A 27208-nucleotide genomic window follows, 5' to 3' on the forward strand; every position below is an offset into this window, starting at 1 on the left:
GCAGTGTCAGTACAGACAGTAACAGCAGTAAAGACAGTAACTAAAGACAATAACGTCAGTACAGACAGTAACAACAGTAAAGACAGTAACTAAAGACAATAACATCAGTAAAGACAGTAACGACAGTAAAGACAGTAACAACAGTAAAGACAGTAACTAAAGAAAATAACATCAGTAAAGACAGTAACGACAGTAAAGACAGAAACAACAGTAAAGATATTAACTAAAGACAATAACGTCAGTACAGACAGTAACAACAGTAAAGACAGTAACGACAGTAAAGACAGTAACTAAAGGTAGCGTCAGTACAGACAGTAACAACAGTAAAGACAGTAACTGAAGACAATAACATCAGTAAAGACAGTAACGACAGTAAAGACAGTAACGACAGTAAAGACAGTAACTAAAGGTAGCGTCAGTAAAGACAGTAACGACAGTAAAGACAGTAACGACAGTAAAGACAGTAACTAAAGACAATAATGTCAGTAAAGACAGTAACAACAGTAAAGACAGTAAAGACAGTAACTAAAGACAATAATGTCAGTAAAGACAGTAACGACAGTAACAACAGTAAAGACAGTAACGACAGTAAAGACAGTAACTAAAGACAATGATGTCAGTAAAGACAGTAACGACAGTAACAACAGTAAAGACAGTAACGACAGTAAAGACAGTAACTAAAGACAATAATGTCAGTAAAGACAGTAACGACAGTAACAACAGTAAAGACAGTAACGACAGTAAAGACAGTAACTAAAGATAATAATGTCAGTACAGACAGTAACAACAGTACAGACAGTAACAACAGTAAAGACAGTAACTAAACACAATAACGTCAGTACAGACAGTAATGACAGTAAAGACAATAACATCAGTAAAGAAAGTAACGACAGTAACTAAAGACAGTAACAACGGTAAAGACAGTAACTAACGACAGTAAAGAGAATAACAACAGTAAAGACAGTAACTAAAGACAGTAACGTCAGTAAAGACAGTAACGACAGTAAAGACAGTAACTAAAGACAATAACATCAGTAAAGACAGTAACGACAGTAAAGACAGTAACAACAGTAAAGATAGTAACTGAAGACAGTAACTAAAGACAGAAACAACAGTAAAGACATTAACTAAAGACAATAACGTCAGTACAGACAGTAACAACAGTAAAGACAGTAACTAAAGACAATAACATCAGTAAAGACAGTAACGACAGTAAAGACAGTAACAACAATAAAGACAGTAACTAAAGACAGTAACGTCAGTAAAGACAGTCACTAAAGATAATAACGTCAGTACATACAGTAACAACAGTAAATACAGTAACGACAGTAAAGACAATAACTAAAGACAATAACATCAGTAAAGACAGTAACGACAGTAAAGACAGTAACAACAATAAAGATAGTAACTAAAGACGGTAACTAAAGACAGTAACGGCAGTAAAGACAGTAACTAAAGACAATAACATCAGTACAGACAGTAACAACAGTAATGACAGTAAAGACAGTAACTAAAGACAATAATGTCAGTAAAGACAGTAACAACAGTAAAGACAGTAACGACAGTAAAGACAGTAGCTAAAGACAATGATGTCAGTAAAGACAGTAACAACAGTAACAACAGTAAAGACAGTAACGACAGTAAAGACAGTAGCTAAAGACAATGATGTCAGTAAAGACAGTAACAACAGTAACAACAGTAAAGACAGTAACGACAGTAAAGACAGTAACTAAAGACAATAATGTCAGTAAAGACAGTAACAACAGTAACAACAGTAAAGACAGTAACGACAGTAAAGACAGTAACTAAAGACAATAATGTCAGTAAAGACAGTAACAACAGTAAAGACAGTAACTAACGACAGTAACGACAGTAAAGACAGTCACTAAAGACAATAACATCAGTAAAGACAGTAACTGAAGACAGTAATGACAGTTAAGAAGTAACAACGGTAAAGGCAGTAACTAAAGACAATAACTGTAACATAGAGACTCTTCTTGAAAGGAGTTTGGGAAACTCGGGTAGAGAGCTCCAAACGATGGTGGAGGAAACGAGCAGGAGGAGGTAGATCTAGTCTGAATATTTAAAGGTCCATATAGTATGACACAATGGTGTGCTCTGACTTTTATAGACAGGCAAGCAGAACTAAGCACCCAACTACATCCCCCCCACCACAAAGCACACACAAAGAAAAAAAAACTAACTCAGAGATTCACCTGTATGCTACACTAACCACAAAAATATGACCCAGAATGAAACAAACCTCTTGATGACAGTAGCCAATCAGATCTCTTATTTTGTAGGTAAGTTGATTAATGTTGATTTATTTTGGATGAAGCACCGACGTCTCTGCGGTGTGTTTCACTGGTCTGAATGTGCACAGTTGTTACTGTTTGTTAGCACATCCCTGTAAACACTGTCAGTGATACAGAGGCCATTCATTTCACCCTGAACTTCCCTGGTGGAGGGTCCACCCTCAGATGGAGGGGGCAGAGCTGCTGTCATTGACCTGACATTGATGCTGGTGGTCAGTGGAGCTGATGGCTCTCAGCCAGGCTGCAGGTGGATGGATCTGAGCCGTGGAGAGGCCAGGAGGTGGAGCTGCTGCAGATGTCCACTGCACAAGGTGAGGCTCAGGGAAAGAAAAAGTTTCTCATCATGTAATATTCATGAAATCAGCTTCTCATGAAGGTTACACTGGTGCCGCATGAGAAACAGGTCACTGCTCCTTGTGGGAGTCAGGAGTTCAACCAGCTGGAGAGGAGAGAGGAGGAGTGAAGGGTCCCGGATGAAGGACATGAAGAGAAGGAGAGAAGCTCTGCTGCAGCTGACAGCTTCATATAGCCCATCCACTTCAGAGACCAGGTCCTGCATAGGTCCAGGCTAGCTAAATTAGCTATTGTAGCTCTGTTAGCTCAGATACCACAGTGAGCTCAGTTAGGTCTGTTAGCTCCGTTAGCTCATGTACCTCAGTTAGCTTCATTAGTTCAGCTGGCTCAGTTAGCTCTGTCAGCTCAGTTAGCTCAGTTAGATCTGTTAGCCCCGTTGGCTCAGTTATATCTGTGTGCTCTGTTCACTCAGTTAGCTCAACTGGGTCACTTAGCCCTGTTAACTTAGCTACCTCAGTTAGCCTTGTTAGCTCAGTAGCAGTGCTTTATGATGCCATACTGAAGCATATTCAATTCAATTCAGTTCAATTCAATTTTATTTGTATAGTGCCAAATCATAATATACATTATATTATCATTATCTCAAGGCACTACCCTGTAAAGTGCCTTGAGATAATGATAATCGAGACCTTACTTTACATATTATAAAAGTTATAGAGGAAAACCCAACAGTTCCAAACAAAGAGCAAGCGCTTGGCGATGGGGGGAGGAAAAACTCCCTTTTACAGGAAGAAACCTCCAACAGAACCAGGCTCAGGGTGGGCGGCCGTCTGCCTCGACCGGTTTGGTTTAGGAGGAGAAAAAAGGGGGGTGGGGGGAGGAGAGATGAGAAAAGAGAGAGAGAGACCAGGAACAGCTGTATAGGTAATGGTGTTATCAATAATAACGACAGATAACAGTGGTTAATAGTCATGATGAGTAGTGGTGGATCTGGATCCTGCTGCTCCAGAGGCAGAGAGACCTGCAGAATGAGGACAGAGAGAGGGAGAGAGAGGAGAAGCACAAACTACGGGGGAGAAAAAAAGATACAAAGTTAATGGCATAAAGTAGTCGAGAGAGAGAGAGAGAGAGAGAGAAAGCCCCCAGCAGTCTAGCTCTAGAGCAGCATAACTAAGGGATGGTTAAGGACATACCCGAGCCAGCCCTAACTATAAGCTTTATCAAACAGGACAGTTTTAAGCCTGATCTTAAAGGTAGAGAGGGTGTCTGCCTCCCAAACCCACACTGGGAGCTGGATCCACAGTAGAGGAGCCTGATAGCTGAAGGCTCTGCCACCCATTCTGCTCTTAGAAACTCTGGGAACCACAAGTAGACCTGCATTTAGAGAGCGAAGTGTCCTATTGGGAAAATAGGGAACTATAAGCTCATTAAGGTATCATGGTGCCTGACCATGAATGGCTTTGTAAGTGAGGAGAAGGATTTTAAATTCTATCGTGGATTTTACAGGGAGCCAATGCAGAGAAGCTAACACAGGAGAGATGTGATCTCGTTTCCTAGTTCCTGTCAGTACTCGTGCTGCAGCATTTTGGATCAATTGGAGGCTTTTTACTGAATTTTTGGGACATCCTGACAAGAAAGAATTACATTTGTCCAGTCTTGAGGTAACCAATGCATGAACTAGCTTTTCAGCATCCTTTAGACACAGAATGGGTCTGATTTTTGCAATATTGCGAAGGTGGAAGAAGGCTGTCCTAGAGACTTGCTTTATATGTGAAGTAAAGGACAAGTCCTGGTCAAAAATGACACCAAGGTTTCTGACTGTAGCACTGGAGGCCAAGGTGATGTCATTCACAGTCAGTATATTATCACATAGTGTATCTCTGAGGTGTTTTGGGCCAATTACAATAACTTCAGTTTTGTCTGAATTTAAGAGTAAGAAATTACTGGTCATCCAGGTTTTTATGTCCTTAAGACACACCTGAAGCTTGGCTACCTGGTTGGTCTCACCTGGCTTCAAGGATAAGTACAGCTGGGTGTCATCTGCATAACAATGGAAATTTATCTTGTGCCTTCTAATAATGTTTCCTAGAGGAAGCATATATAGACTGAAAAGTATTGGTCCTAGCACAGAACTCCATGACTGACTTTTGTGATGATAGAAGAGTCATTATTAACATGATCAAACTGGAATCTATCTGACAAATATGACTTAAACCAGCTTAGTGTGGTTCCTTTGATGCCGACCATATGTTCTAGTTTCTGTAATAAAATCTTATGATTGATGGTGTCAAATGCAGCACTAAGATCTAGAAGGACAAGTACAGAGACAAGTCCATTGTCTGAGGCTATGAGGAGATCATTGGTAACCTTAACCAGAGCTGTTTCTGTGCTATGATGGACTCTAAAACCTGACTGAAAATCTTCAAACAAACCATTCCTGTGCAAATAATCACATAACTGGTTTGCAATGATGTTCTCAAGGATTTTGGAAATAAAGGGGAGGTTGGATATAGGTCTATAATTGGCTAAAACATCTGGATCAAGAGTAGGCTTTTTAAGTAGAGGTTTAATTACTGCAACTTTAAAAGCCTGCGGTACATAACCTGTTGATAAAGATAAGTTAATCAGACTTGATGTAGAGGTGTCGATTAAAGGAAAAACTTCTTTGAACAGCCTTGTTGGAACGGGGTCAAGAAGACAAGTCGATGGTTTAGAGGAAGAAACTGTTGAAGTGAGCTCAGAGAGATCTACAGGAGAGAAACAGTGAAAATATAAACCAGTTAATTTGTAATTTGTAACAGGCTGATTTGACCTGTGTTTGAACAGGTGGAACATTTGAGCTTACCTCAGGTGACCTCAGGGTGTCATGTGACTGAGATGAGAGTCAGCAGGTTCAGGTGTGAGGTCCTGCTTTAGGCTGAGAGTCGTAGTCCTCAGTGGAACCGTCACGCCAGCCCTCACCTGTGGGCAGGATCCTCAGGTAACCACTGAAGGGATGAGAGGGCAGATACAAGCAGCCAGGGTGAGAAAAACTTTATTCTGATTTTTTGTTTTAGATTTTATCTGCACATTGAGTCACAGCAGCTACATTTCAGAAGATGTTAGGTCAACTCTCTGTGACAGCTGACTCAGCGTCTCAGTGACATCACATGACCACCTCTCACAGTCAGCGACCACTTTGCTTTAGAAAGTCTATTGCAGTGGCTCCCTGCTGGTTTCCCTCTGATCCTATCACAGTACAGTGAGGTCTGATGACCACTGACCTCTGATGACCTTCAGCTGCACATTGTGTCAGCTGTTCTCATGAATGTGATTTAATGTGGTCTGTTTACAGAAGTGATGTATAAAATCAGAACTGGTGTGTGATGTGTGCAAAAGTGATGAAAACATAGTACATGGACAAACGTACATTTATGTTGAGACAGAACATGTGCAGGAAGGACGCAGCAGTAATCAGATTAAACATTTGTGGTGAACCACCTCTGCAGCTAACTGTCATTTGTTCTGATTGTTTTTATGTTTGGACTTTTAAACCTTTTACAATCAAATAGAGAAAAAATTAAACACCAGACTAAAAAAATAAGACTCAATGAAAGAAGCACATTTTTTAATTTGTAGACATTGGCCTTAATGCAGAACACACTGAGCCACACAGCTTTAAGGTGAATCCAGTGATGTTCAGTGCATACACATTAAAATAGACGTTTTCTCAGACTTGAGTGTTAAACATAATTAAACATACTTATTGACAGATGAACTATAAACAGTCTAGTTGTTTTGGCTCCTCTGACTTTACTGACACTGCTCAACATGTTAGCTGATGTATGACAACAGACTCAAAGTGCCGCACTGTCAAATTCTTGTTTACACAACTGTTTACACAATTATTATGTACATATTTGTACATAAGTTTGAATATTTACATGTGCATCTCAAAAAACAGTAACACTAACCTCCTGAATGCATCTCTCTAGTTTTCTTCTCATTTACCTCAGTCTAAGTCCTTCTTGCTTCTGATTGGTTAGTTAGCGACATGTGCGTTAGAGAAACAGGAAGTGTTGTACGGTGAAGCGGATGAAGTGTAGAGAGAAGTAAAACTGCTGCTTCAAAGTTACTCCATCTCCATCCCGCTGCTTCTTGAACCAAGAGTGATCCAAACCATCACAGATTGAACCCTCACCTTACATTTTTATGAGTCAGAGCAGGAGGCATGATGTTCTCAGGTTGTCTGTCTGTCCCATTCTCAGGGGGCGGAGCCAGACATTGGAAACATTCAGGTCTTAGCCCAGACTTAAGGTGGAGTTTTACAGCAACTACATGCTCCATAGTTTTCAAGCCACTTCGGGCAAACATGGGACAGTTGCAGAGGAAGAAGAATCCACCAGAGCCTGCATCATATTTCATGTCTAATTGCTCTCCCACTGTCTCCATCACTGTTAAACCACAACACAACACATTTGGTTACTGACTCATTTTCACTCCTGCCACATACAAACCTGCTGATGTTACTGTTTTGAATGAAGTGAACACAGGTAGGAATGACTTTTGCATCAACAGTGTCACTGATCTTGAAACCTGTTTCTGTCATATGATGCTGGAGCAGAGTTCAAATCTACATTTAAATCCAGACTATAATAACCTGGGCTGCTCTGACTGAGCAGTAAATGTCATCAACACTGACCAGAATATCAGAGCAACGGGAGATAATTTACTCTAATTATATTCCCTGTCTTTAAGGAACAGCAGGGAGGGATAAATGACATGGAAACAAACTGTAATATTATTTACAGAACTTCATCTGATCTGCTCCTGGTCACTACTCTCCTCTCCTCCTCTTCTCTTCCCTCCTCTTGTGTCAGCACATTTTCATCTCTTTTACCTTTCTTCCTCTTCATACCTTCTTTCCTGTTCTCTCCTTCATTTTTCCCTCCCTTTCTTCCTGTCTTCTCCTCTCCTCCTGGTTTTCATCACATTTTTTCTCCTCCCTCCTTTTCTCTTCTGCCTTTCCCTCTTCTCACTCCCTTCATCATCTCTCCTCCACAGGTTGTCTCCTGTCTTCTCTTCTTTGCTCTCTCACTCATTTTCCCTCCTCACTTGGCCAGCATCATGGTGAGCACCAGAAAAATTAAACTGTCAGGTGTTTATGCCCAAAGACTCCGCAGGTTGAGCCAAAGAGACTGATGCGAAAATGACGCCAAGTTGAAGTTATATTATAAATTTCATAAAAGATGATTAGATTTTGGTCATTGGAGGTCAAAGGTCAAAGGTCAAGGTCAGTGAAACTGCAAAAAAAAGGATTTCTTAGCCATAACGCTAGACTTCACACAGAAATATGACTTCAGACAGAAATATGATTTCAGACAGATGGTTCATGTTTGATCTGACTCTGGATAAATGAGGTGATCTGGAACTAGTCAGTGTTATGGAGAGAGACAAGGGGTTCTAGTTGTGAATAATGCTTCGCCATGATGAAAGGGGAGGAGCCTAATATGGTCATTTTAGTGGGTGATGATTATGCTAATAAGGAAGTTCACCTCCAGATGAACAGGTGGTCTTCATCAGGCTGAAACAAGTGATTAACAACAGGTTGAACAGTGACTCTGACTTCAACAGTCGAACAAACAAACCTCACAGGAAACAGTCAGAGCCATTTGAGCATGCTCAGACATAAGGCCCAGTTTTTTTATTCCTTTAAAAGGATCAGAAATTACATGGCAAAACCAGAGTCATCATTTTTGTTAAAACCTACATTTCCCATAATGCAACTCAACCACGAGCAGTCCATTTGGAGGCAGTAGCAGTATGTCTGCTTCACATCTCCGATCAGACAGCTGAGCAGTTTGTCACCACGTCAGTCAGAGGCTCCAGAGAACCGTCATCTTTCTGCTGAGGCATCAGACCATGAGTGACGAGTGGCCCTGACCCCGTCCACAGGAAGCTGCACATTCTGCTGAATCACTGGAGCAGAAGGAGTGGAGACGTGTCCACGGCTGAGGAAGACTCACTGAGCAGAGACAGGGAGGAGGAAGAGTCCAAATGTAGAGGGTAAAAACCTCCCTCAGTGAGGATCGTCCTCATACTCCATGTTTAGCCCTGAGGTTGCCTCAGAGCCAGAGCTTCTCAGTGTCAGAGGAGGAGAGACGGAGGAGGCTGCAGACACAGACACAGACGCAGACCCTGATTTATCTGAGATCACAGCAGCAGCACACTCCTAGAGATCACTTTAATACGTAGCTGTAGAGACCAGCTGAGATCACCATCTGAAAATGTTTCCATCAAACTGGCTCGAACTAATCTCTGAAATCTCTGAAATTGTACCAAAGAGACTAATGAGAACTGTCAAGGATCTGTATTCAGATCTGTTCATGAGAACCAGGAGCTCTGACTGACTCTGGTTCATCATCATTGCTGCTGTGAACCCTGAGGTGGTTTGTTCTTAAAGGAGTAGTTCAACACTTTATCTGTCAGGTGAGATCAACACCACTATCTATTAAATTATAAACGGCTGATCCAGACACGACAGCTGATGTATCACCACTGTGTCCAGGACATTTCATCTTTAACACAGGTTTTCAGGCCTGAATGACTTCATGTGTTCCAGCAGTAAATACTCATCAGGACAGTCTTCAGACACCAGCCCCATCAATGCAATAACTCAGAGAACAGACTGAAACTCACACACTGATACCAACAGGCCGTTCACATGTGAGGTCAGAGGTCTTGTACTTGAACTTGAAAAGTGTCATCATCAAGTCATCATCTTGTTGTCTACCTGGAAATCTGAATGCATATTTAAAAGGAATTAAAGATACACTCTGATCACTGTCTATATGAACACATGTCCACTTGTTTGTATCTGAATGTATATTTACATGGCTGTAAATTTCTGTTTCTGTTTTTAATATTTCTTTTGTTTTTCTCACTTGATCTCAGTGTGACTTCCTGATTAAATAAAGTGTCAGTAAGCTTATTGCTGAGATCAGAGCTGGAGTCTGGATGTGGTTATCTTAGCTCAGGGTGAAATAGCCAGACTGGCTTTGTCACCTACCAGCACCTGAAAAACTGACACTTTGTGTTTAATCTCTACACAAACACAAACGTTAAAATCCGTCCTGCAGCAGTTCTGTCAGGCTGTGACGACAGGCTTGTTTTGGTCTGTGTAAATGCACAGTGAAGCTCAGGGTGGTGAAGCTGCACACAGCTGCTGTTTGCAGCTGTTCCTCCGCCTCAGTGGGACCTGCCCGGTTTACAGAAAGTTAGAAAAGAGAAAGAAAAAGTTTCAGAGCGTAACTCCCACTAAAACCAAAAATAGAGGTTTCCCACACAGATCATTCAATCTGGCGCCACATCAGACTTTTCCTGCAACACAACATCCTGGCTGCACTCAGCCTTTGACAACAATTTCTCTTTGTTACCCACAAGAAGACCAACATGAGCGTGTGTGTTTCTACTGCAGTGTGTCCATGTGGCCCATGATGCAACAGGAACCAAGCTACAAGAGACACAGACAGACATGTCTCATCGTCTCTGTCAGCCACACCCCCTGTGGACAAAGAAACACTGTTGATGACTTTTCTTTGTATTTTGTTATTTAGTAAGAACCACAGAGAAATTTGACAAATTAAATTTCAATTTGTGTTTGATGTTTTTACTCTGTCATCTTTTAATGGTGACAGTTTAACATTAAGAATGTTTCCCGAGAACTAGGTCAGTGTCCACAGTGATGAGTGTGAAGTTTTCTTTTAGGCCTCACTCACACTGTTATATAATGCTTTACTGTTCAACAACTATTGTGACTGATAGTGGCCATCTGGAGAGTCTTTTATCCTCCGTTGCTATGGTAATAAAAGTCTATAGATAAGGATGTCGGGAGACATCTATCTATCTATCCAGTATTCTAAAGGTTTTCTCTTATTTTAGTCTTTTACTTAAGGAATCACTTCAGTGTCAGCTCAACCTCAGAGACTAAACTAAGATAAAAACTAAAGGTTCCTCTGACTCTGAACTCACCATGATGTGTTCATGGTGATAAATGATGAACATGACCAGAAGAGTGTTACAGACCAGAAGACACCTGAACCATGAGGACCTGATTCTCCATCACAGATCTGACCTCAGGTCAGTTTATGACTTGTCTGACAGTTGGATCACTGTACTGTCCTCTCTACAGCTTTATGTCACATGATCTTTCTGATTGGGTGTATTCCAGGTGTTTCCTGTGCACAGATCAGCAGTGTGCTGGGTCACGTGATCAGGGGTGTGCCAGGTTACATTAAAGCAGTGTGCTGGCCACTCAGAGTTTAAACTCTCTGTGAATTTCCTGTCAGAACAACAGGAGGATGAGAAGCAGCGACTCCTTTCATGTTACCAGCTTCATATAGATGAGAACAAACAAATGGTCTCCATGGAAACAGTAGAATTTCACTGCTGCAAATTACTTAACTTTTTTTCCTTAACTGAGGAAACCTTTTAAGAGATTCTCTGCAACACCCTTAAGTACCTCCCTCAGCTAAGGAGAAATTTGACCTCAGGTGTTATACTCACATGGAAAACTTAAGGTGTTTTGTGTAACCAGTCCCAGAGAATCAGAAGGTTATTACAGTTATGATTCTACAATAGTTGTTGAGAGATCTGTGTGTGGATCGGAAAGGTGGACTAACCTACACCCTGTCTCTGAGGCAACATTACTAACATGGCTGACAATCCTGTAACACAGTGGTTCTGTCAGAGAGTTTTAAGGTGGTCCTCTTAGCAGAGACCGTTAACAGCTGTGAGACAGTTAGAGACAGAGCTGTGTGGTTGTGAATTGTTTCTGTAGCTGTTCTCTTCCCTGCAGAGCATCAGGAGCTAGCTGCATATCTAACAAGCTGCTTCAGTTCTCCCTCAGGCTGCATGTTATTTATTAACACATGAGCATGAATAAATGTCATTTCACATCTATATTTAGATTTTTCTGTAGCCACTGGCTGAATACGTAGCATGGCTACAGATTGTCAAACAATGCAGATATAGATAAAAGGAAATGGCTGCATTCCACTGCAGCATGGGATGAATGAAAGAGAGAGATGGATGTTCTGTAGGTGGTGTGCATGCTTAGTGACAGCTCCAGTGCTAATCCAACAAGGCGTTCACTCATCCATTCTACAGGAGGGATTACAGTTGAATTGAAGCAGGGTAATTATCATGAATTTAACTTTCCCTCCTCTCTAATCTTCTCCTGTGACGAGGAAACTGAAAGTCAACTAAAGTTAATTGAATTCTGCCTGTTTCCTGAATCAAACTTAAACCTGGAGAAGAGAAGAATGTGGGACACATATCGTTTAAAGTTCCTGTTAGTGACACTGTGCTCACTGCTAAAGAGTCAGGCATGACCAGCAGGTATAGGTGAGAATTATTAAGCCCAAGAATTGGCTCAGAGGTTATTATAGGATATCATGTAGAATAATAGAGTGTCTTTCTATATTTCATTTTCTTGGTTTGTTTTGTAACCATGGCTGTGTGCTGGATACGTCAGGAGTGGGCCGGCTGGAAGGGTTTTCTCCAAGGTCAAATACATGAATTTCAAATTCTCTGAACAGGAAAGCAGTAGGGACCTGATTCATTTTCATTTTACATTGACTCATGTGTCAGAGTGTTTCCTCCACAGAGACTCAGTGAGGTGGATCAGTGCAGCTTCAGGTCAGTAGAGACCTTGCTGTCAGGATTCAGTTCTACATCTGTTTAATCAGTGAAGGAGATCAGGTAAAGAAGTGAACCGAAAGTCAGAGTCAGAGCTAGTTAGACATGTTAGGGTGTTAGAAGTGTTAGGAGAGGCGGTGCTCTCTGAAGAGAGGAATTTTCAGCGGTTCTTGAAGATAGAGAGGGAAGTGAGAAATAACCCCAACCATGGACCAAGAGCTGGGTGTACTGAGTCAAGTAAGGCCTGATGCAACATGGTCAGAGAAGGAGAGCTGGTTGTCAAACATGACACCAGGTTTCTCGCGACCTTGGTTGGAGTCAGAGATGAAGAGGAGATTTTGATATTGATATCATGATGAAGACTGACTGGTCGTGATGACTAGGATTTCAGTCTTTGAGAGGTTTAGTTGAAGGTGGTGTTCCTTCATCCAGGAGGATATGTCAGAGACAAGCTGAGATCCACACAGACATGGGGTCGACTGGAGGGAACAACAGGTAATGTGGGGTGTCGTCTGCAGCAGTGATATGAGATGTGATGTGAGCAGATAATGGGACCCAGGGAGGTGGTGTGGGAAAGAGGAGGGTTCCCAGAATAAGAGGGTCTCTTTCTATATTTCATTTTTTAAGTTTATTTTAATTATTATGATCAGAAAAAATAATGATATAATTGTGTACTTATTTGTCACGTTTCTGATTTTTAAGTACTTTCATTAACTGAGTGGGGTCCTGCTTTGTTCAATGAGGCACCAAGGTTGTGAATAATGTTGTTGATATAGTGAATAATTTGCTGAGTGTATTCCGTGATTGTTGTTAATAATTTATTACTGTTTTTTTGTCATTGTCAGATCTGTGGTATTGACACAATAGAAATAAGCCTGTGGGCTTTATGGTTTTAATCTGACTCTTTTCTTTTATCTATGCACATAAATTATTTATTCAGTTCAATTCAATTGTATTTGTATATGACTAAATCATAATCTACATGATCTCTTTATAGGATCAGACCAGAGAAACCAACAGGTCCCACAAAGAGCAGTGACAGGGGGGAGGAAAAAACTCCCTGGAAGAAACCTCCAACAGAACCAGATTCAGGTTGGGGGGGTCTACTTTGACTGGTTGGGTTTTTAAGATGAAGGAAGAAGATGGAGAGAGAGTAGAGAACAAATGGATAAATGGTTTGATTCATTCAGGAGCTTAACGAGAGCAGTCTCAGTGATATGGTTGATATCCTGACTGGAAAACACTTGTTTAAGACTGAGAAGCTGTTAAGTTGCAGAAAAACTCTTCAGTGATTTTACTAAAAGTGGGAGATTTGATATGGACCTGTAGTCGAGCATCAGGTAGGGATCACTGTTCTAGGAATCAGTAAGGCATGATGGTAACTGGATTACATTTAGATAGTCTTAATGACCACTCAAAGTGCTTTACACTCCCTGCCACATTCACACAGCCCTCAGGCTCAGTTCGGGATTCAGTATCTTGGGTATCTCTTATGAACCACTGACCCTCTGACTCATGGACGAGCCACTCTGAGCCATAGCTGCCAAAGGGGTGCTGAGTGTTTGCAGAGTATCTGATGCCATGTAGCACATGAAATATTGTGGTCCCTGTACCTGATGTAGAGGCCCTGAATGTTGTCAGTGTAGAATGAGGCTTCATCTCATGACTCAGTGGTTAAAAGTTGAGGGGTCACTGACACAGGAAGGTTTTTCAGCAGCACGGCTCGTACATTGTTGTATTTGGCAGTGATGTCAGAGAGGGACTGCCTTGTATTTCTCAGAGTACAGCTTTTTTTTGTGTGTGGCATCTCTCCACAGCACTCTCTGTTTTCACCAGAGATGATATTTACCTCAGTGGAGGCAACGCCATCAATAACATTGATGCTTTTTACAGCTGAAATAATCTATGAAATCACTGACTGAGACCTGAGCAGGGGCTGTGGAAGTGAGAGACTGAGTCCCTGTCAGGTGTTTTCAGTGGTCAGTGATTACCTGTCTGAACCTCAGACCGTTGAGTTTATGGTCTCAGTCTCTAGTTTCAAGTCTTCTTCAATACAACATGATATTCCTTTTCTAAAATTATGCTCTATTTAGAGGAAAATAGATCATAAAGCAGGGGATGCATTAGGGCAGGGCTACCGTGTGATTGACAGACTGTACCTGACAATCAGGATAGAGTACAGAGCAGGTCAGCTCCACCCCTCACTTCTCCTCAGCTCCACCTTCTCCTCCAAATATGGTTTCTTCTGGTTTCAAAAAACCAAGATGGCAATGGACAAACTACAAACTGGAGGCTTCAAATCAGCAGCTCACAAACCAGTGGGTGACATCACAGTGGATTGATATTTGGTTTGAATGTTAGCATGCACAGAGAAAATGTTCCCAAAGAAAACACATAAGAGCAACATCAGACACCACAACCTTCGACCCTTGGAGGTCACTAAATCCAGAGTGTGGCCCTTACAGATTGTGGCCCTTACAGAGTGTGGACCCTGTCGCACTCATTCACACCGTAGTGTTCTGTACTGCCTCTGTCCTGGAGGTTGTCAGCATGAACCATAAATCACCAACAATAACAGCAAAGTCAGTGTAAACGACAGACAGCAGGTCAGTAGAGTCAGTGTTATTTGGTATTTGAGCAGTTCAGTTTGAGCAGTACAGTTAATGAAATATAAAACAACTCCACCTGCTCTCACCTGGAGCTGGAACTGCTGCACTGTCATCTGGGTCTAACCAGGTTCCAGTTCAGAACATCAAATCAATAAAAAAAAAACAGATCAGTCAATCACAAGGTCACACAGCTCCTGTTCACACAGTCACAGTCATGAGAGCTTCTCAACATCTGGAAACACGCTGACGTAAAAGATCAGTGGAGCTCAGTGGTCTGTGTTAGAAAGTCTGATTCTGGTCATTTAACTTATCACTGGACCAACGAGTCCACCAACAATGACCCCAGTCATCAGAGCATCATCATTTCTCTTTGCCCCCCAGAACATGTGATCAATACAAAAATGTGTGTTTTCTGATTTCCAGCCTCTACAGTCAAAGTCTGGCACCAAACTGTCCACCTGAGCAGCTCCTTAACAGACAGCATCACTGCAGAACAAGTCTTTATTCACACCACCACATCTGGAGGAACATCTGGAGTGTTTGTGTAAATGACCAGTGTTGTCATTTTTCAAATGACTGTGTGTGTAGTTTACTGGATTTGACACGTCACTGTTGGGTTTCTGTTTCTGTCTACACTTCTACTGACAGAGAGCCTGACTGTGAACCTGAAGACCCTGTTCCTTCAGTACAGAGTCTAACACATCTTATTTTCCCTCCTTCTAGTTTCATCCTGCATCACCACCTATAAGAAAACCCCTCCACCTGTGCCACCCCGAACCTCCACCTGCTCCACGGCCTCCAAGCCCTACATCTCCATCACAGCCCAGAGCAGCACAGAGTCTGCACAGGTACAGAGACTGTGACGTTAATCTGCTGCTGGTGTACAGAACATCTGGACATCTGTCTGTGAACTAATGAACACTATTAGAGAGGGTGAAACTTATTCACACAGCACATCTGTGAGAACAGAGTTCACAGTGTGGAGAGTGTACCTCTGACGGGAGGGAAGAACACCACCTCAGCTGTGGAGGTGCAGGCAGCTGCTCCATAAAAATATAAAATACCAGTTTCTATTGAATTATTTTGTATAACAGGACAAATGTTGCTGTCCACCATGATTAAAGCTGAGCCACCTCAGCTGTTTCCAGGGGACTCTAAAAAGTGATGAATCTGCTGGGATGCACTTGTTCTTCAGTGATTTTAACTTAAAAGGTCACAAAACATTAAACAACAAGTATGTCTGAGACGGTCTGTCACTTTTTTGTGTCCCCTGAAAACACTTGTTTTCGTCAGGGCCACCGTAGATAAGTACCACAGTGTGACTGACACAACTGAGTCACTTCACAGACTCTTCTTATCAGAATCAGAATCAGAATCAGAATCAGAATCAGAATCAGAATCAGTTTTATTGCCAAGTATGTTTTCACATACAAGGAATTTTTTCTGGTGATTGGTGCAATTGATCAGCAACAGTGGGGCTCTCTAGCCTTGTTGATGAGGCTAATAGCAGATGGGAAGAAGCTATTTTTGTGGCGAGAGGTTTTGGTCCTGAAGGACCGCAGCCTCCTGCCAGAGGGGAGTGTCTCAAAGAGTTTGTGTCCAGGGTGGGAGGAGTCAGCTACAATCTTCCCTGCATGCCTCAGAGTCCTTGAGGCGTACAGGTCCTGGAGGGACGGAAGATTGCAGCCAATCACCTTCTCAGCAGAGTGGATGATACGCTGCAGTCTGTTATTGTCCCTCTCCGTGGCAGCAGCGTACCAGATGGTGATGGAGGAGGTGAGGATGGACTCGATGATGGAGGTGTAGAAGTTCACCATCATAGTCCTTGGCAGGTTGAACTTCTTCAATTGCCTCAGGAAATACATCCTCTGCTGAGCTTTTTTGATGAGGGAGCTGATGTTTAGCTCCCATTTGAGATCCTGTGTGATGGTGGTTCCCAAGAAGCGAAAATGCTCCACGGTAGCCACGGGGGAGTCACACAGGGTGATGGGGGTGGGTGGGGCTGGGCTCTTCCTGAAGTCCACTATCATTTCCACTGTCTTCAGAGCGTTTAGCTCTAGGTTGTTCTGCCTGCACCAGGTCACCAGACGCTCAGTCTCCCACCTGTAGGCAGACTCATCGCCATCAGAGATGAGTCCAATGAGAGTGGTGTCGTCTGCAAACTTCAGGAGCTTGACAGACTGATGGCTGGAGGTGCAGGTGTTGGTGTACAGGGAGAAGAGCAGAGGAGAAAGAACGCAGCCTTGTGGGGATCCAGTGCTGATGGTCTGGGAGTCAGACACGTGCTTTCCTAGCTTCACGTGCTGCCTCCTGTCAGACAGGAAGTCGGTGATCCACCTGCAGGTGGAGTCAGGCACGCTCAGCTGGGAGAGCTTGTCCTGCAGCAGAGCCGGGATGATGGTGTTGAAGGCAGAGCTGAAGTCCACAAACAGGATCCTGGCATAGGTCCCTGAGGAGTCCAGGTGCTGGAGGATGAAGTGGAGAGCCATGTTGACGGCGTCGTCTACAGACCTGTTGGCTCTGTAGGCGAACTGCAGGGGGTCCAGGAGTGGGTCAGTGATGGATTTGAGATGGGACAGGACAAGACGCTCAAATGATGTCATGACCACAGAGGTCAGGGCAATGGGTCTATAGTCATTTAGTCCTGTGGGCCTTGGTTTTTTGGGGACAGGGATGATGGTGGAGGATTTGAAGCAGGCTGGCACGTGGCAGGTCTCCAGTGAGGTGTTGAAGATGTCTGTGAACACTGGAGACAGCTGATCAGCACAGTGCTTCAGGGATGATGGAGAGACAGAGTCAGGACCGGCTGCTTTGCGGGGGTTCTGCTTCTTAAAAAGCCTGTTGACATCTCTCTCCAGGATAGAGAGAGACGTTCCTTTGGTAGAGGAGGAGGAGGGGGGTTCTGATGTGGCTCTGATGTGGAGGTTAGTGTCAGGCTTGTCCCACTGTCTTTCAAAGCGGCAGTAGAACTCATTCAGATCGTTGGCCAGACGGAAGTCATTAATGGAGTGGGGGGGTTTAGGTTTGTAGTTAGTGATCTGTCTGAGCCCTTTCCAGACAGAAGCAGAGTCATTGGCTGAGAACTGGAGCTGAAGTTTCTCAGAGTACAGTCGTTTAGCTTCTCTCACCGCTTTGCTAAACCTGTACTTGGACTCTTTAAACTTGTCCCTGTCCCCACTCCTGAAAGCTTCCTCCTTTTGCCTCCTGAGCTGACTGAGCTTAGCTGTGAACCAGGGTTTGTCATTGTTATAACTCACCCTGGTGCGTGATGGGATACAGCAGTCCTCACAGAAGCTGATGTATGACGTCACAGCCTCTGTGAACTCATCCAGACTGTTGGAAGCAGTCCTGAACACCTCCCAGTCAGTGCAGTCCAAACATGCCCGCAGATCCTCTATGGCTTCACTGCACCACTGCTTTGATGTCCTCGCAACAGGTTTACACAGTTTTAGTTTCTGCCTGTATGTGGGAATCAGGTGGACCATGACATGGTCAGAGTGGCCCAGTGCAGCCCGGGGGACGGCATGATAAGCACCACTGATTGTGGTGTAACAGTGGTCCAGAGTGTTCCCCTCTCTGGTCGGGCAATTAACAAACTGTCTGTATTTGGGCAGTTCATGACTGAGGTTCCCTTTGTTAAAGTCACCAAGGACAATAACTACGGAGTCCGGGTTGGTCTGCTCCACACACAGTATCTGGTCGGCGAGCGCCCGCTGTGCCTCCTGCACGTTGGCCTGTGGTGGGATGTAAACACCGACCAGGATGATTGAGGTGAACTCACGGGGGGAGTAGAAGGAGTAGAAGTAGTAGAAGAAGTATGATTGTTTTAGCATGGACCGTACCATTTCTGCTTGTAGTCACAAATTCTCTGGACTAGATGTGAGACAGATGATGGCTGGTGACTGGACAGTACAGAGCACCATGTTTTACACATCCAGCAGTTCAGAGGCTATGACTAAATGACGCTAACGGAGACATCTCGGCCCGACAGATAAAGATAAATGAATTATTATATAAATAAAGTTTACTAAATGATCCTTCACTGTTGTTGAGGTTTGCTCTGCTTCTCCTGTCATCTCAGTGTGTTTCCTACATATCAGTATAATCAGCTCCTGCAGGACCAGGCAACCTGCAACATTTCCCTGTGTTTCCATCCAAAATTACATTTTCATATATGACACTGGGGAATATTAAAGGTCATATTAACAGTTCAGTGTTTCCACCAGGACGCATACATGGAGGAGGAGGGACCCAGAGGTGACATGACCATCCAATCAGGGCTCAGTAACTCAACAGAAAGCATTGACAGCATGAAGGCCTTGACAGCTGCCATAGAAGCTGCTAATGCACAGGTCAGTGCTCTGGTTCATTTGTTGTTGTTGTACAGATCAACATCTGCTTTGTACAGGAAACAAGTTTTAACTTCATGTGTGCTCTCTTTATGCATGTGCAGGTCCATGGGCCAGCCAGTCAGCATGTCAGTAACAGCACCATGACAGTCAGCACCCCCACCCCCTCAGTCCTCAGCAGGGGGCCAGTGGTAGAAGACCACCGGGACGAATACAGGAAAGAAGCACTCAGGAAAGGCAAATGTCTCTCCATAGGCATCCAGGTATTTATGAAATCATGTTTGCTTCAGTTACTTACACAGGATGGAGAAGCTGTGAATATGTTTCTGCATATTCAGAAAACACCAAAGGGATTATTATCTCTCTACACTCTGCAGGTGGATGGACCAGAGGAGGTTCCAGATCCAGAGGACCCATCCAAGTTCACTTCTGTAGGTGTGCAGGTGGAGGATGACAGAGGGTGAGCCATCTTTTCTTCTTCTGTTGTATATTTGACCTTTTACATCCACAGTGAATATGAGCAAGACTGTTTTCACAGCAAAGTTTACACACTGTCATCTGTTATATCATTAAACATCCCTCTAATGCATTTACAATCTAAGTGATGAAGACAGAATCCACAGGAGGTGCTAACATCCGGGTTCAGGTATAACAGGGGAAGACAAACATTAGCCACACCTTTCCAGCCCATTGTCCATTTCTGTGAAATGACCACAGCGCATTTAAATCCCTGTCACCTCACAGGAAGTAGGTCTGGAGTTGGAATGTTGGTCCTCATGTTCTCCTTCATTCCCTCTATCAATCAGAATCAGAATCAGAATCAGTTTTATTGCCAAGTATGTTTCCACATACAAGGAATTTGTTCTGGTGATTGGTGGAACTGGAGGTTCTTGGAGGTTCTTGTAAACAACAGGTTTAGTTTCTGCCTGTATGTGGGAATCAGGTGGACCATGACATGGTCAGAGTGGCCCAGTGCAGCCTGGGGGACGGCGTGATAAGCACCACTGATTGTGGTGTAACAGTGGTCCAGAGTGTTCCCCTCTCTGGTCGGGCAATTAACAAACTGTCTGTATTTGGGCAGTTTGTGGTTGAGGTTACCTTTGTTAAAGTCACCAAGGACAATAACTAAGGAGTCCGGGTTGGTCCGCTCCACACACAGTATCTGCTGTGGCCTGTGGTGGGATGTAAACACTGACCAGGATGAATGAGGTGAACTCACGGGGGGAGTAGAAGGGCCTGCAGTTTATGATGAAAGTCTCCAGGTCAGGAGAACAGTGCTGCAGGATCACTGTCATGTCTTTGCACCAGCCACTGTTAGCATAAAAACAGATTCCTCCACCTTTGGTTTTGCCGGACAGCTCTGTGTTGCGATCCGCTCTGAAGAGCTGGAAGCCGGCCAGCTCCATCGCAGAGTCCGGAACCGATCCACACAGCCACGTCTCCGTGAACCACAGGACAGAAGATGAAGAAAAGTCTCTGTTCTTCTGCACCAGTAGCTGAAGTTCATCCAGTTTGTTGGGCAGTGAACGCACCTTGGAGAGAAAGATACCTGGGAGCGGTGTGCGGAGTCCGCGCCGGCGGAGACGCGCAAGCGCACCAGCACGTTTTCCTCTCCTCCGGCGTTTCACTGCGAGAGTAACGGTCAGTGCACCTCTGACCAAAATGTCCAATAATTCCACAGGTGAGTCGAGAAAGGTGGAAAAAAATCCTCTGGAGTTGTTTCTCTGATGTTAATGAGCTCTTCTCTGGTGAAAGAGCTCCGGAAACCAAGGCAGAAAACTGGATTTACAAAGAAAATAAGGCAAAAGAGTGCGCACCAACGCACCGAGGCAGCCATCCGCGGCGCCATGGCAACTGGAACACTTCAAATCAATCAAACTTCAATCAAAGAAGAAATCTGAATTTCCTGTCAATAAATTTATGTGGGGGATGATGTCAGTATGTCGGTTCTACCCGACGGTGAGTTCATCATCAAATTTCCTTCTTCACTCACCAACATCTGTCTCCAGAGGTGGAGACAACCAGTGTTAACTCTTGACTCTATCACGTCTGTTCTTCTACTGAGGATATCATGCTAACAGCTAGCTGCAGCCCATCTACGGAAGTTAGCATGCTAACAGTTAGCTCTGGCCCATCTCCTCACTGCAGCATCCGGTCTGTCCTGAAGACGTAGCTGCTCAGAGACATATTATAACCTCTGGTCTTATAAACACAAAGATGGCTGAAGCTGTTGTCAACTGACGGTCAGCAGAGAAAAACAGAAAAGCCCTATTAAAGGATATGTTGTTGGTAGTTTTGTTCATTGTTTCGATTGATGGTAACATGAGTAGAGACTGGAGAACAAAAAAACTATGAAAAATGTCCCTCATGTACTGTTGTGTTTTACACTAGTGCACACAATGTGTCAGAGATAAAGATCATTGGTCCTTATTTATCTTTTTAGTTAGTCACCATCAATAAACACTGTAATCTGATGAGATGATATATTCAGTCACTGAAATCATGTTACGTGGTGTGTTTTCCGTCAGACACTGGTCTGAGCAGATTTGGAGATCTAGCTGAGTCATTTCCGACTGTCGTGTAATTATTTCTCTCTCTGGTCACAAACAAACACCCACACACTCATCTGCCAAGATTATCCTATGTTATAAATTCTAATAAACGTTGTTGAGTGTAGCAGGCAAAGTGAGGCAGCTCAGGCATCCTCATCCAAATCCTCCACAAACCAGCTCTGGAGGATCTTAAAACATTCCCAGGCCAGATGAAATATAATGAGATACACAGATACTCCAGTGTGGTCTATAAACCTATATATATATAAACTTCCACAGTGGGTAACCCCAGAGGCATCAGATCCCTGAACCACCTCAACTGGTCTCTTTTGACAAGACGGAGCAGCAGCTCTACTCCCGTGCAGCCCTGAGCTGCTTACCCTGTCCTTAAGAGCCCAGGCACCCTGTACAGAAAACACAGTTCAGACGCTTGTATCCACAGTAACTCTCACTTCATCACAGCAGTCTCATAATATGTCAGCATTACTGTTCCTCCTCCGCCAGTCTGTCTGCTAATCTCACTCTTCATCCTCACTCATAAACAAAACTCTGAGATACTTCAACACCTTTACTTGGGGCAGCAACTCAGTCCCAACCCAGAGGTAGCAAACCACCATTCTCCAACAGAGAACCACAGCTTTAGACTTGGACGTCCTGACTCTCAGATCAACTGCTTCACACTCAGCTGCAAACCACTAAGAACCATGTGTTCTGGAGGTCATAGTCTGATAATGCCAAACTAACCCTAACCCTATACACTCAATGCACCCCCTACGAGACACCTCAGGAGATATGGTTGTAAGCTTTCTCCAAGTCCATAAAACACATGTACACTGGATGGGCAAAATCCCCTGACCCCTCTTGTAACCCACAAGGATGTAGAGCTCTACTGGAGGTAAATGTCCACTGCTCCAAATCAAGGACAGAATCAACATTGCACCTCCTGAATCTGAGGTTTGACACTTTGCTATATATATATATATATAACATGATCCACCACCCTGGTCTGCCACTTCACAGGTACTGAGTACTCCTGACCTCCACATGACATTGAAGATCCATGTCAGCTAAGACAGCCCAACAGTGTCCAGAACCTTCAGTATCTCAGGGCTAATCACATCCAGGCCCAGTGCCTTGTCACTGAGGATCTTTTCTTCCTATAAAGATGTTTCATTTCAGACACAGGAAACATGATATCCCAGAGATCTCTGTCAGGAACAAGGACAAGGTCCTTCTGGTGCGGACAAGGTCCTTCTGGTGCGTTGAGTGAGTGAAAGTGTAAGCATTACACTATACTGACTGGGGCGGTCAGAGTATTCAGCATAGTGTAAGCATTACACTACTGGGGCGGTCTGAATATCTGAATATTTCTGTGGCAGTCTAAATCTGAATCCTTCTGAATTCTGGAATCATTTAGAATTCAACTCTGTGCATTGTAAACAACTGAGGCCAAGTGAACAATAAGAGCTGCGAGTTTCGGTCATCCACGGATGATCAGAAGACTCAGGTATGAGCAATTTGCACCTTAATTGAAAAACCATTCACGGCAACGACAGAGGGCGGCCTACGCTAGTCGTAATCAGCCTATACGTGAGAACAGCCACGTTCAATTCCATGAAACTATATAAACAGGGGTGGTCCCTGAAGCGTCAGCGTAAGCGTCAACCGTAGCGTTCAGCCGTCCTCGGTGAAGATGGACAAGGCTAAGACAAGCAAGTTTACCTGTGCAAGACGGACGAGGCTAAGACAAGCAAGTTTACCTGTGCAAGACGGACGAGGCTAAGACAAGCAAGTTTACCTGTGCAAGTTCACCGAGCAAAGCGAACCGGTCCTATTCCCTCCACAGTCTTAATAGTACAATATGTGCCACCCCATACCTACTGTGGTCTCCGGTCCGCACAGAAAACACTCTGTCAAAAGACGTAGAAATCCAAGTAACCTCCGGCCTCTAAAACAGTCCTCACACACTGTCACCTCATTTTCCATGGGCTTATGGAACTGCCAATGTGCAGTTAACAAAACCAATTTTATTACGGCTTATACCAACCACCTTTCTCTCACGCTCCTTGCTCTCACTGAGACATGGATCAAACCAGAAAACACAGCCACCCCAGCTGCTCTCTCCACTAACTACACCCTCTCCCACACCCCCCACCCTTCTGGCCAAGGAGGAGGGACTGGTCTGCTAATTTCCAACAAATGGAAATTCACTCCACTGTCGCACTCTACTAATTACGACACTTTCGAATACCATGCCATTGCAGTAACATCCCCTGTTAAGGCCTACGTTGTTGTCATTTACCGTCCACCAGGCCAACTGGGTGGCTTTACAGACGAGCTAGATACCCTGTTGTCATCCATTCCTGATCACGACTGTCCGTTGCTTGTCCTAGGCGACATGAACATCCACTTAGACAGTCCAGACTCTGATTACTTTATGTCATTAATACATTCATTTGACCTCCAGCTGGTCCAGAGCCCTCCTACTCACAAAGCTGGCAAAAACCTTGACTTGATTCTCACCCGTGACTGTGCCGCAGATGCACTGGTGGTAACGCCTCTCCACCTATCAGATCACTTTTTTATCCAGTTTAATGTTGCTCTATCAGAGCAACCCTCTGCTCCTCCATCAATGGTTACATTTCGCCGTAACTCACCAACCCACTTCTCCTCTACTGTTGCCTCTGCTTTACCTCCACTCAGCACATTCTCCTCTCTGAAGGTTAATGATGCCACAGGCAGTGGCTAAACAACTCTCAGAATTCCTCCTACAGAACAATCTTCTTGATCCAAATCAATCTGGTTTCAAGAGCGGTCATTCAACTGAAACTGCCCTGTTGTCTGTGACAGAAGCAAGAAAAGCAAGAGCAGCTGTCCTCTGTCCTCATTCTACTTGACTTATCAGCTGCCTTTGACACAGTTAACCATCGCATCCTCCTCTCTACTCTCTCTAACATGGGCATCTCTGGCTTGGCTCTTTCCTGGTTTGAATCCTACCTGACAGGGCGCTCATTCAGTGTATCCTGGCTTGGACAGTCGTCCACCTCGCATCACCTCACCACAGGGGTCCCCCAGGGCTCAGTGCTGGGGCCCCTACTATTTGCTATCTACACCACCTCCCTGGGTCTGATCATTCGCTCACATGGCTTTTCCTATCACTGCTATGCAGATGATACTCAGCTGTATCTGTCATTTCCTCCTGATGACCCCTCGATCTCTGCACGGGTCTCTGATTGCCTCTCAGACATCGCCACATGGATGAAGACACATCACCTCCAGCTGAATCTTTCAAAAACTGAACTGCTGGTTCTCCCAGCTAAACCTACAATATACCATGACATCAACATCAAAACTGATTCCCTATGGCTCTCCCCCACCAGGGTGGTGAGAAACTTAGGGGTTATGATTGATGACCAACTAACCTTTTCCAATCATGTCGCCTCAGTGCTGCTATGCACTTTACAACATCAGAAAAATCAGACCTTACCTAACTCAACATACTACTCAACTCCTGACACAAGCTGTGGTCATCTCAAAACTAGACTACTGTAATGCCCTCCTGACGGGCCTCCCAGCCCGCACAGTGCAACCACTTCGGATGATCCAGAACGCGGTGGCGTGCCTGGTCTACAACCAACCCAAAAGGTCACATGTCACCCCGCTGCTCATCGAGCTCCACTGGCTACCTGTTGCAGCCCGCATTAAGTTCAAATCTCTAATGCTTGCCTACAAAGTTGTCTCTGGTACTGCACCTTCCTACTTGAATGCCCTGGTACAGGCATATGCTACCTCACGACCGTTGCGCTCCTCTAACGAACGATGCCTGGCTCTGCCACCCATTCATTCAAGGCAATCCAAACTCTTCTCTTGGTGGAACGCACTACCACGTTGGTGGAACGCGCTACCACTTCCTACCAGAGCAGGGGCGTCCCTCTCTACCTTTAAAAGACTCCTGAAGACCCAGCTCTTCAGAGAGCACCTTCTATCCTAGCACTACACGACAAATCTACACTTAAGGAATCATCACTAGAACTTATTGCTGCGCTAACACTTCTTATCGCACTTAACCTTGATTGTTCCCCTTTCTGTAAGTCGCTTTAGATAAAAGCGTCTGCTAAATGACTAAATGAAATGAAATGAACATGGATAAGGGTTCTCTGGAGTCTTCCTACTCTGCCTCCTCCATCTCCACCTCCTCCATGTGTTGATTGGGTTCAGGAGCTCCTCAAAGTCCTCTTTCCACCACTCTACAATATCCCTAGCCAGGGTCAGTAGTTGTCCTCTCCTGCTGAACACAGCCTAAGCCAGAGTTTCCTTGAGGCAAACCTAAAGTCCCTCTACATGGCCTTGATCTTCTCCCACTCCCAGGTTTTCGCATACAGGAAACCCCCGGGCCAACCAAGCTCGAAAGGCCTTCTTCTTCAGCTTAATGGCCTCCTTCACAGGTTGTTGCCATAACAGACACCAAAAATCCTCTGATCACAGCTCCAAGTAGCTGCCTCCACAATGGAGGCTTGAACATAGCCCACTCATATTTCATGTCCCCAATCACCCCCAGCATGCATGAGAAAGGAGGGAGTTAAGACCTCAAGGACTCAAAAATACTGTATGTTCTTAGTTCACCCTCACTACACTTTTGGGCTCATCAGGTCTGTCTGGCAGTCTACCCCATCATCTCATCTAACTCACCACCAGGTGGTGATCAGTTGACAGCCCTGTCCCTCTCTTCACCCAAATGTCCAAGATATACGGGAAAACATCTGTTGATAAACTACCAAGCAGCTCTTTGGCCTAATGTCTTCTGGTATGAATCACCCTATACCAGTGGCTGGCAACTGCCAGCCCATGGGCCAAAACTGGCCCACCAGCAATAATATCTGGCCTGCCAGATTATTTTGATAATCTGATTTTCTTTAATCCAACAATATTGAACTGACAGTCTCACATTAAGGTGTAGCTAGTATCAAAATATAGTATTGAGAAACTCCTCCCACCTGAAGATGCTTATTATACTTTTATCCACGTTGAGAGTGAATGATACACACAACACATCAGGAGTAATGCACGGCACCTGGTTCTACAATAGATCTCCATCATAGCAGTAGCAGTTACCCACAGAAACATTTCCTCTTTAGTGATTTGTTCTACAAAATAAAAGCAAGTTTGTTGTTCTGCAATTCTATAGTTCAAACAAGCTTTTAGCTTTTATTATGAAACAGGAAGTTCCAAAGGTTCTGTGGCTTGCTTACATGGCCCACCATGTAATGGGTTAGGAAAAAATTGGCCTGAGCCCAAACTTACTTGCCGACCCCTGCTCTATACTTTGTTTGTTATGGCCAATTTATGACTAGCACAGAAGTCTGATAACAAAGCACCAATCTGGTTCAAATCTGGCAGACCATACCTCCAAG

The 27208-nt window shown here is 44.1% G+C and overlaps 1 protein-coding gene across 2 annotated transcripts in view; it reads left to right on the forward strand.

Moving 5' to 3' along the window:
• LOC139628985 (disks large-associated protein 1-like) overlaps window positions 1–27208 on the forward strand; it is a 114245-nt gene that overhangs the window by 67562 nt on the left and 19475 nt on the right. Inside the window, exons 7-10 of one of the 2 annotated variants that reach the window (XM_071491281.1) lie at window positions 15620–15744; window positions 19123–19248; window positions 19350–19508; window positions 19623–19705. In XM_071491281.1, coding sequence (XP_071347382.1) covers window positions 15620–15744; window positions 19123–19248; window positions 19350–19508; window positions 19623–19705 — 493 coding nt within the window. Of the gene's footprint in view, window positions 1–15619; window positions 15745–19122; window positions 19249–19349; window positions 19706–27208 lie in introns of both variants that reach the window. The other variant, XM_071491280.1, reaches the window with a different exon arrangement.

This window comes from Trachinotus anak, unplaced genomic scaffold, assembly GCF_046630095.1.
Source record: "Trachinotus anak isolate AG129_WGS33_773 ecotype Australia unplaced genomic scaffold, CSIRO_AGI_Tana_v1 ptg000012l, whole genome shotgun sequence".
NCBI lineage: Eukaryota > Metazoa > Chordata > Actinopteri > Carangiformes > Carangidae > Trachinotus > Trachinotus anak.